Source organism: Styela clava, chromosome 7 (genome assembly GCF_964204865.1).
Source record: "Styela clava chromosome 7, kaStyClav1.hap1.2, whole genome shotgun sequence".
Lineage (NCBI taxonomy): Eukaryota > Metazoa > Chordata > Ascidiacea > Stolidobranchia > Styelidae > Styela > Styela clava.
In genome coordinates, this window is record NC_135256.1 from 23,045,091 (window position 1) to 23,057,564 (window position 12,474).

Here is a 12,474-nt window from a genome sequence, read left to right on the forward strand (position 1 = left end):
CTACGAAAAAAATTGCCCCTCCCCCTTTCCCAAATTTTTGGCTGGCTACGCTCTTGGTTGCATACAGGCTATATCCAAACTTAAACTTATACCCAACTCGACTTAACTTTCGTGTATAAATGAAGAAACAGGCCAGTTATTTTTCGTTTGCGAAAGGCTGCCTAGATTCCATATATTCATTTGAATACATTTGATGGCGGAAGCTTATACATCGATGGTAAATAAGTGATCAAATTTGAACACCATGTCGTATGCCAATTGGTAATATGGGACATGTTGCGCCATCCTAATGATAGATTTCGTCAATAATTCACCTTCCCTTATAACAGCGGCGGGTGCGATCTAATGTCAAGACGTATTTGTATTCCCCAAGTAGCACTTTGTTTTATAATCTACAAAAATAGTGTTTACATGTGCATGCTCAATGTACCAGTGTAAGCGTATGTGACAAATTACTCATAGAAAACTACTAAATAGTCGATATGGTCTGCCAGTGCCACGCGAGAATCGGACATGAGAGGTTAATGCCATGAATAACTAGTAACAAGACCAGATATTTTGTAAATACATTATACTTATAATAGAGTGTCATCTGGTAAACTATGATCCAAAATTTTATCACACTCGATTTGAAAAAAAAATGGGAGTAAACGACTCCGTAGGTGGATTTCCATATTGTACGAAATGTATTTATTTAGAATTCACATTTGCTTCAGCTGATTTCATTCAGACTGCATGTACAAAGACACCAAAACTTTCAAGACAACTACGGTGGGCGGTGACCGTGCTGTCAGCACGTGACGATGACACACCAGTAGGCGGTCACTCTATGTATTATTAAGAAATACTGACGTAATAACGAGAACACGACTAATAACATCATAATTTACTACGGGTCACAATATGATGCGTTTGTAATTTGTCACTGAATTTCCACAGTTGCGATCAGTCAGGTAAAATATAACTAGCTTCCGTGACGTGCATTTTGGTTGTGGCCACCCAAAATGATGCTGATCTGTTCGCTATTGATGTCATATTTTCCCATCGCGTCTCAATGAGATTACAATATTCAATTGCTGACAGATTTTTATCATAGAAAGTTGGTTTGTGTATAATGTTTCGATGGTGTTGTGTGATGTTCAATAAATCGAAAGCACATTATTATATGTGTCAGGGAAAATTTGATTCGACAGCACATCTCAAATCGAGAATGTTTTTCTCGTCAGTTCTGTATAATTAGCAGAGCGTAATTTTGAATTGGACAACAATACGTACTTTCCGATGCTACCGAGTGTTTCGTTTTAAGAGCAGATTTTTTGTCAAGCGCGAACCAAACCAGATTAAAGCGAGACGTTTCTCATCAGTAGGGTACTTCGAGCGCCCATGTAATCGTCGTGAGCGATGTACAGGAATTGCGCTTGAGTTTAGTACAAGTTCTAGGTTCAAGAAATGAATCCCAATCCTATTTCTTTTTAAACTTTATCACAACCTCCATTGATTGAATATTCATTCATGTATACAAATACAACAGCCAATGAAAGTACTGGATGTAAATAGTACAGGCCTATGCCGAAAATACTAAATGTTTCAGAGCCAACCACAACAAGTGTTGATAATCACAGTAAATGAAATCTCCAATTTTTAACAGAAACAAAGATTGTCACCGATGGCCGTATATTTACAATTTATAAAATCTTTCAACTTAAAGTCTGTGTGATTGATACAACAGTAAGCGGGATGAGGTTTATAGAAGACGGTAGTTTGACATAATATAATAATTTGACAACAAGCCCACACGTGCGTGTGCCAGAGATAATTGCTCCAGTTGCTCAAATTGGCAAAATTAATGACACAATGACTGTAGTGATCTATTGTTCGCACAACTTATTGAAATCAATCAATCTCCTGGGTGGTAAAGCTGCCTGTAGTACATGTAAACTGGCATACATTTCTTTGGCTTACGATCGTAAGGGATCGGTCGCTAGGAATACTTATATTTTGACAGATCAAGCACATATTAACATCTTATCTATCGGATTGACTAACCGTTGTGACAGGGGATCATTTTTCAAAATGCAGTCAGTACTGGTTGCTCGTTAAGTTCACAAATCTGCGAATTCAGTGAGATACTCGGTATACGCCGCAAGGCTAAACTGAGTGTAGCGGTGTTACGGGAATCCCAAGAGGGTCAAATTAGGCAATTACCGAGATGGAACGGAGTAAACAGATAGGTGATTTCCCCGTGTGGCTTGACGTGGTTCTTTCGGCATTCGTCCACATTCAAGTGTCAGCGTTCATGATTTCCCATTTCTCAAAGATAAAACCATGTGGTATTCGAAATAATGTTTACCCATAAAGACCAGTCCGTATATTCGGTATTATTTTTTTGTAGAACAGTGCTGTTTCCTCTACGCCGGAATTGGGCAAGAAATGCACATGAGACTTCATTCCAAAAATTGTTTATGGAAAACTAAACACATTGAAAAAATTTTCCATGGCCCACTAACGGTTTTGAAAACGCAACATAACATGCCTACGTACACTAAGTAATTAACAAATTGTCTTGGACAATGTTGGAGGTAATGCGGTTGTGGATTATCTTAAGAATTGATGTGAACTTTTGTAAACGCAAACGTTAGCAAAATTGAACGCAAACCATGTTGACAGTGTGGTCTGAGACAACCGTTGTTGTTCTATTCTGCCCAAATACAATTTTAACTCAGCGCTCTTGAATAAGCTTGTTCGTACGAAAACTGGCGAGTAATAAGTAGGGCAGAGTTTTCTTTCCACAGCCGTCTGTTCAACATACTTTTCCTCTGATCAATAGAAAACTGAACTTCCCTGAAATCCACACATGCCCCTAGTCATTACCATACTCACATTTTGGTGTTTTCCTAATAATAACTAAACACTTTGAAGAGAAGAAAAATTGCTGACCTTCGCTCGCATGCCTGTCATGGTTATTAACAGTTTTCGTTAAATTGCTGCCAGTACCAGGAGAATGCTTTGTATTGTCATGTAGTCTTCCGTTTTGTAACATGTGTCCTTGGTGGTGATTTTCTGTTATAAAAAAGAAAGACGTTAGAATGGTAATTGACGCGTAATCAGTATATCGTGTTGGGGATAACATGCACAGTCAAGTACAGAATGTGGCAGTAATTTCAATCAGTAATTAAATTTGCTTCTGCTACATAACATCGTATTTTTATTATGTATAATCAGTATTTTAGAAAATATAATTTGTAATTGTAATATCCACCAGTATATTGGACTAGGTTAATTTATATTATATTGGCGACATTTTTTTTTGCAAGGAAGCATTCCACAACAAACTTATCTGCAAGGTAATTAAATCATGTTTAATTTAATAAATGTTATTAAATTAAATAAATTAGGATATTATATATCGCACGATATGCAAAACTTTACGTAAAACAACATGATATCGTTATTACAAGACAGTTTTGCCATTCTTTCATTAACTTTGAAATTCTGCAGCTAAATTATGAACTCAACCTTCCATTTGAGCTCATTTTGATAAGCATGGATTACACGAGTCGACAAGTTATTAGCATACTAAAACTGGTAATTACTGAATGTAAATTTTCAGTAACTTCTTACATGCCACTTAAAGGATTTCAGAAAAATAAAAGTACCCGGATAAGAATTGGACTTGTTCGGGTAATATGTAACTGAAAGCGGCTCTCTAACACAAGGGTCTGCAATTACTTTTCGTCGTGAGCTCAAAAAATAATTTCAGCGTCTGCCGACCATAAAAGTAGTTTTGTTCCAAATTTATTTTAGCTAAAAGTTGCGAAAAAATCACAGGGTGGTATACTCAAAAGCTAATCACGCCGTTTATTACATTTTTTATCAGTTGTCGCAATATCTTTTCTTTATGTTAACTTGACGTAATAATCACACTTAATAATTATTACATTTACTAGCCCTTTTCGTTTCACTATACTTATTCCACGGAGGGAAACACTGACAGACTGTTACGAATTGTATCTCATTTTTTTTTCTTGAAAAACTTTGTAGGAAATTTGTATCAACAAAATCACCTCCACGGAAAATCGTGGACGAAATTTTCGTGGTTCCTACATTATTATCCTATACTAGAGGAAAGTGTTTGCCAATACACGAGTAACATTATATGATAAAGATCTACAAATGCTACATGGATTACGAACCCAAAAATATGGACGTTGTCGATAGCGCATGATATATATCTCGGCGCAATTTGCAGTCGCAAATGAAGTCTGTTGCGCAACAATGGAAATTATACCAGCAGTCAAATCGTTTACCGCAGGGCCGCACAACTCAAATGACAAGTGGTGGAGTTTTCAAAATAATCTTGTCGCCTGTCACCTCACGTTTGAGATTGTGTTGTAAACGAATTCAGTAAAACAAATAACAACAAGATTCAATAAAACACAAAATAACGAATACCTATTTACTGAAAAAAATTATTGTCCTGAAAAACTATTGCTTTGAAGAAGTTTTTGATAGACCAAAAGTGAAATGTTGGTTTTAAATGGCGAAACAGCGATTTGCATTACTGAATCCAAATGTTCGTCTGTCTGTTAACCTTCCGAGTCCGTTGATGAGCTTCATTTATTTTCCTGATTGAGAATGCCTCTTAACAACTGTACGTGCTTACAAATTGACATGACACAATATAAACTTTTTAGTTATAGTATTACTACTAAGTCTTAAGAAAGCGAATGGTAGCCTATAACATTCATGACGACAGGAGAATGCAAAGAGATTAACAAATTGTGGTTAAATGAGACATTAACACTACTTGTTAGTTTCTGATGGAACTTGGAGTTAGATATGTGTGAATAAACTTGCTGATTTAAAATTACTACGACACAAACGCGATTGTGATCTACGCTAAATAGATTTATCGCGTTTTATCTACTTAACCGCTCGCTGCTGTAGGTTAGCCTACTCATTCATTTTTAGCTACTAGCTTGCATTGTGTAAATGAACGTGGTGATTTAAGATAATTTGGATATAAACGTGAGCTGTTAGAATTTATTATAAATACAAGAATCACTTTTTACTAAACCGTTCGCTTGCCACGTTCAAGCCTATGGCGTGCCACATTGAACAGATTTTTCCTTTCTCCATACTCAACTGGCAAATCGAAAACTATTAACAGGTCAACAAAATTCAATCGAATATAATTTTTATCAAGTCTTACTCACCATGTAAGTGTATTCCCGTGACCCAAATTAGCAGGTCTTCCGACCCTGCCTGTATTAGGCGACCCTTGCTCCAAATATGACCATGGCATTAACTAGTTCACCAATAAATGAGTAGCTTGGTTAACAGAGGGTTTTATAATAATTTACTGGCGAAACAGCAAAATTATAAACAAGAACGTATTCAGGGACGCAATATAATTTTGGCAACTAAAACGTCAATTTGAGTTCGCGAGGAGGTTGGTTTTTAACACGAACAAATAATACTTCTGTAACTGTATGTGTTTACAAAATACCAAGTTTCACATTGCAATATAGCCGGGACGAAAACCAATCGATAGCTTTTGAAAAAAAATCAAACAATTCACGCAAGAACGTTTTTCAATATTTCGGTTACTCATTAAACCGGTATTTGCTTTCATAAGTAGCAGTATTTTACATTACAGTATCTTTGTGGTATTTGCTATTAAGAAAGACATTTAAATGAATGGCATTAAACAATACAGAGCAATCACGATACCCGTAATGCAGTAGTACAATAACCATCTGTGCTACATATGTGATCTTCTATGCCCATTTTCGACGTTTAATGCAAAGTAGTTGGAAATTTGAATCGAATGACGTAATTGAGAAAGTACAACCACTGGAAAAGAGAAATAGAGAAAAGGTTTGGAATGATGGAATGGAATGGAATGATTGCCCCGTCCTTGTCATTGCCTGCCCTTTTAACAAATCGCGTGTAACAGCATTGCAACTTGACCTTTTAGGAATATGACCAGTCCTTCTTTCATTTTAGTACGAATGGAAAATTGCTTATGGATATAGAATTTTCATGCATGTACCTAACTGAGTGAATTGCGAGGCAGCTACTAAGTGACACGCGGGCGCATGCTTCAAAACAAGGCAGAAATTTATCAACGATAATGCGCCGTATAGAAACCCAATGATCCGAAGCATACTGGAGCACTTATCCGGCGTCAACAAGCCCAGCGTGCATTGGTCCGTTACAGAACGCCCAATAACGATTTTGAAATTGAATTTTGCTCGTTCTGAGGATTTCATCATGTGTCATCTATCTCTAGCACAATAATATACTGCAGCGGTGAAGCAATGCAACCAATAAGTGTATTATAAATATACATTCATTAAATGTAGCTTATTTGTCCACATAAGCAAGCAGCTGGATGGCAATGGTGCGACTTACTACGAGGCAATCTATGAGGAGGCAATGCCTAGAAAGATTGAGTGAATTGGCATAAGCATTTTATTTATTTAGCTATGTGGGATGATCAAAATTTGGGACGAGCAAAATTTAAGTTTTCACCATTTCACCATAATAAGACTTAATGCCAGCTCCAAAATATATACATGTATATACAATTTTTCAATTCTGGGGTTTAGTTCACATACAGAAGTGAAAATGTTTTCTAAATATTATGTCACCAATCAGCAAGGGATTAAAAGTGACCTTAAAGCTTGCAGTCACTGTTGTTAAGAATAAATTTGAAAGCAGCTATGCCCTAGTATGAGGTATCATAAAATAAAAACGCTAGACAGCTGAATTAGAATTACAATAACAATTTTAATATATTTTTTTTTACTTTTTACCTCAATCACATATCCCCCCAATCGAAATCTCTATTGAAATGTCAATATACAAAATAATCACCAATTATATTGCAAATAACTCATCCAAAGAGTCATTAATGAAGAATGAAAACTAGATAGTTATGATAAAAACGAGATGTGCCAAACTTATATAATGAAAATTAGGTCAAAATGCGCATATAGTTTAACTGAGTGATGAAAATTCTAACTGAACTGTTGAAGAGAACTGACCTACTCCGGTGGAGCTAATCATCATCTTTGAAAAATCTGCGTGGCATTTCTTATGTATTTGCTGATACCTCTTTATATTGCTTCTCACATTGGGAGGAAAATGTAAGATTCAATAGAAAATAATTGCTTGAGTCTGTTAAAGCAGACTGAATGTACATCCAAATCCATGCCCAAGAAAGATTACTTTAGGCCAAGGCTGCCCAACCCGCGGGCCGCATGCGGCCCGCCGGACTGTTTTTTGCGGCCCGCCCTATAAAGTTTGTAAGCAGACTTGTTAAATTTTCACTATGTTATAAATCAATATATAGGGCCTATAGGCTTGAGTATGTGTGGTGATTTTGGTGTAATTATTCCTGCCATCTATCTACATTCAAATGCCGGTTCTTATTATTACGTATGTGTCAAGTCTTGCACCCTGGTGGATATCGACAACGGTTTTATTTTATTTCTCGCAGAACTGAGCGTTTTGTTTGACGAACTAGAAAGATATTGTACGATCATTGAAGACGAACGCTGAGCGCAATTATAGGACTGAATTTGGAACGTAACTTTGCAAATTAATTTCATTCTGATTGTTTCCTTACGTGTCTGCTTTGACCGTCTTTATCGCCCACGTAAAATAAAAAGTCAACAATATCTTTGGTACTGGTTGTTTTTTTATGTTTTTTTTCGGAACTGTCGTCACTGCGTGTCCGTCATTAATTCTGATGAAATTGACTTAATGGTATTGCAGCATATTGGTCACAAATCAGTATATATAGGCTATTCGTCCAAAAATCTTTGTAATGTTACTTCATTAAATACTTGTACAGTATTGGTTTCAAATTTTACGAGACGACCCACCTAAACTTGATATTCCCGCGACATTGGCGTACATTATGCTCATTTAAACATTGAGGCATTATCATAGCCACAGAACATGAATGAATAAAAACACTACCTATAACGCAAATATAACACTCAATTTCGACGTGACGTGTGCTTTTCTAATATTCGACTGGATATTCAAATAACTTGCCAGCCCTACTCAATAACCAGAAAGCAATTATTAAATTGATTGATTTTATGTAGTAAACTTGTCTTTTATGTATTATGTAAAACACCTACACCGAAATCAAGACTTAGCTGGTATTAATGTTTGGTACAAACGTTTGCGGCCCGCAACGAATTTCGTCACGTGAAAGTGGCCCGCGAGACGAAAAAGGTTGGGCAGGCCTGCTTTAGGCTAAATAAATACCCAGGCGACTAAAGCAATGTAAATGAACTGGCGATATCATTCAATAAATGGCATTGTTTCTCTTTTTTAAAGAACTGAGAATAAGCATCAGTGATGAAGCAAGTTGTATTTACAATGTACTAAAAAACTTTGCAGCGAACTTGTTCCAGATTTTCCTAAATATTTATTGAAAATTCACAACAATTTCGGGCTGTACATGTCTAAATTGAATTATTTTTAAATTATATTTACCAGACACACGTTTCGTGTAAAACGTGATAAATTTTAGCATTAATATCACAATAAAAATAAATAACTGAATCCATTTTAAGGAAAAAAAGTTTGGGAAAAAATACAATTTCAAAAGGTACACTTTCCAAATTACCAACTCAGCAATAGTAATCGTCAGTAAGTAATACGCTTCAATACTCGTGCTTGCTACCGTTGGCAATCAGAATAAGTGAGACCGGTACACGCGCATATTTGGCATAACATGTCCATCTCCTTAAACCCGCAACGGCATCGTAATATTATGTTACCCGCCAGTAAACCGAGTCAAATTTTTGAAGCCCAATTAGGGATTGATATCTATACAGTATTCCAGGAGGACAAGAAGCAAACTTAATCGTGCAAATCATCGGTGAGATAGAAACCAGTTGAGATCTGGCTGTACCGCCTTCGCTAAGAATATATTAGCGTTCGGTTGATTCTGTCAGTTATAAAATTAAAAAAGAAAATAGACAAAAGTTACCTGATGTCAACAACCATTTCAGTCAATTATCTTCTTAGACAAGCTTTACTTAATACACAACTTTAAATAATTAAAGTATACCCCCAACAAGTTGTTTTGTCTCATACAAGTTTTACAATGTATTTTTGATATTTTTATCATTATATTTTCATGACTCCATGGCACAGTTTGACAATTTTGCAACTCAGGGGCGATAACAAGACACAAATTCGGTTAAATACTCCAATTTTTCTATAATGTCTGAATTTCAAATTTAATTCATTTTTCAGTTGTGGGTTACCGGTATATAAATTGTATTACAACGCATATTTATATATATATATGTACGTATTACTACATTGGCTATTATTCCTTACGTTGTCTCATATTTTCAGTATGCTAAGAGGAATTCTTTAACAACTACTAAAAGATGTCATTAAACAAACGAATAAACAGAACGGAACGTGGTTGTCTCGGCGTTAATTAAAGGTAGATCGAACCAGCTAAGCTCACTCATCAACCCATTTGGGAATTCGATTAAAATATGTTTGCGATGATGGGAGAATTGACATTTCAAATACCATATTAACAGCGATAATTATTGGATGTTTTGCTCATAAAATCTAATTAAAAATTTTCTTCTAGCAACATTGCACAAGAAATACTGAAACTATGAGAAATGTGGTTATGCGATAATAAGTCTCGGATTAGATTAATAAGATGTTTGGTATGTGTCACCTTCAGAGGTTGAATTATGCATATGAACCAGAAACGCTGCCATCCAACGTATTTCTGCTGACTTACCGCATATAGATAAAAAATTCAGAAACGATAATAGAGTAACAGTTCTAGTAACTGACAATTAACGAGCCTACCTGTATTGTGAGGATATATTTAAATAGGTTGTTTTAACTCCCTGAATTATAAGTAGTTCGTAAGTACTGACTCAATTTTCTACAAACGTACATTCATTTCAACCACCTGCACAATAAGCAAAAACATAATTTTTACCTCCTGTTCCGTTTATTGTTCTTTCTTTTGTACCGTTACGTCCAATGTCTTCCGAATTTGTTTCGCTTATGTTACTTGATGGTTTTCTTGTTTCAGACAACGGGTTTGGTGATTCCAATAATCTCTTTTGTTTTTCTTGCGTTTCTACCAAGTCCGCTGCTTTGGTGAGCATTTCCAATGAAAATGACATGGTTTGTGTATAATACTCCACTCCAATAATACTGCTACTTTTCTCCCTTATAATCTATTCCATTCAGTTTTTGCAGCGTAATTTCCCAGAGGTGTACTAATTAATGTTACACATACCTTTAAAATAGTACGTTAAATATTCTCCGCCATACTGAAAATGAGCACAGAAAGTCTTTCAATGACTGAATAACGACGAGGCAACAGTGAATATCTTTTTCTATTCGTGGCGTAAGTTCTCCACGAAATTTTACCTGTTTCAATAACTATACATGAGATAAAGCAAAAATTCCAATTAAGCGTCAGTAAATTATTACCTACATTACACAGAAACTATTACTACTTACTTGGTAATATAGTATTAGTAAGGCCGTTCATAACCGAGGGATACATTTCCTTTCTTGAATAAATTATACTAATTGGGTTAATAAAAGTTGAAAAGGTTTCGTGAGACTTGCGTTTCATAGGGTTATATCATATAGCCTGTATATGTGCCTGTACTGAGAGGTAATTCAGAAATATATCTAGCTTTGCCGCACAGGTGGTAAAACAAAAAATCAATCTGAAACAGTGTTCCCAGCAGTTGAAGGGGGGAGCATAATGCTAGGCGCAAAATTGATTTTGATGGGATTTCGTTGCATACTTTTTCCTCCATAACAGAATTCCCCTTCCCCGGTCGAGCCTAGTCTACGTATAACGACAGTTTCACAACACTGTGAGAGGTGACCGTACATTTGAACCCATGTGTATATCTGCGGGTTCAATCACTATGCGGGTGCTAAAACCAATGGGTTAGGTTTAGTATGGGTTCAAATATCCGTAATACAAAAAAAATTTCCATAGGTGCAATAGTATGCTGGTGCAATTGTCGTGGGTTCAAATGTACGTGGGTTCAAATGTAATGGAACCCTGTGAGATTGCCGTCGTAAACGTTTTATTGACGCTTGGCTTTGCCAAAGTAAATCGTAAAGCTCTTGTGACCTTGGAAACAATGTAAATTTGATTAACAACACGCACATTCCTAGCTATTTCTTCGATATGTATCTTATTCATCGATGCGATAAATTTAATTTTAATCATAAAAAATCCAGTCGCTACCGGAAGACTTTTCGAAACTTGAGGGCTGCAAGGATCAAACTGTTCAACAAAAAGCTTAACTGCACACATTAGTTGTTACTATGATGCTATTTTTCACGCCAGTTGCAAATAATTTGTTAAGAATTGTAAATTGCAACAATGCAAAATTGCGTCCTATATTTTACCAAGGTTCTTTATTAAGCTTGTTTATACCATTGTTTATGCACGAGAGAAGAGGTCGCTTTGTCGTCTGTCATCTGGCGTTGACGTCATTACAAGTAATGTATGGCATTTCAATACATCGATAGAAGATTTATTGACCCGCCACATTTATTAGTTTGGCAACAATATATGTTGCTCCGTCGGAATATTAAAGGCACACAGCGCTTTTGAAACTTGCAAAGTGACCCATTATATTCTAAATAAATCAAATCGTAAGGAATAGATAGACGGTTTAGAGTTTAGACAAGTCGTTCATGATACATCAGCATAACCCATAGTAAATGTGCCGACTCAGTTGAAAATATTAATCGACTCTTGAGTCATCGCAGGTGTTTTGTTATGCAAAGAGTTAATAAATATAGTATGAAATATAATGAAATACAAAGCATTCAGATCAATAACATGACGCCGAATCAAACTAGTTAAAATGCTTATCTGAATGGTGTAGTAAAATAAAACCATAATAGCCATAGACGTATGCTCAACTTTGGTTGGAGACGACAATAACAGTCATATGCTTTAAGTCCAAGAATATTGCAACATATCATTAGTCAGAGTGGTTGCCTACAAGGAAGATTCCAATCGAGTATAAGGAATCCCCTCCTTGCAGACTCCAATGTAATAAAGCCACAGGGCGTAGTTCGGAAAATCCGAAATCGATAAGCAACTAATAAGTAATGGTAATAATGAAGTATTGCTGACTTGCAAAACAAGAACTAACAATAGCTCCCAAAGGGCATATGATTACTAAAATACTATACATTTTAAATTAACTTACTCGAAATTTCTAGTCTTCCGTGGGAATGATAGTTCAATTAAAGGCAATATATATATATATATATATCTTCTCTACAAATTGAATGCCGATGTGTCTGGAAGATTTCACACATACAACACATCAGTGCAACATTTTCGACTTTGCACAAATACCAAGCTCAACGCAATTCAAGTAGCTGTTTTAGGGTCGACGACAAGCAAGT

The 12,474-nt window shown here is 35.8% G+C and overlaps 1 protein-coding gene across 1 annotated transcript in view; it reads right to left on the reverse strand.

The window, feature by feature from the left end:
* Window positions 1-10,458, reverse strand: part of LOC120328107 (uncharacterized) — a 50,533-nt gene extending 40,075 nt beyond the window's left edge. Inside the window, exons 1-2 of the mRNA XM_039394511.2 lie at window positions 10,010-10,458; window positions 2,938-3,060 (exon numbers count right to left, since the gene is read on the reverse strand). Of these exons, the coding sequence (XP_039250445.2) occupies window positions 2,938-3,060; window positions 10,010-10,199 (313 nt within the window). The 5' untranslated portion in view covers window positions 10,200-10,458. The remainder of the gene's footprint in view (window positions 1-2,937; window positions 3,061-10,009) is intronic.
* Window positions 10,459-12,474: the final 2,016 nt, after the last annotated feature.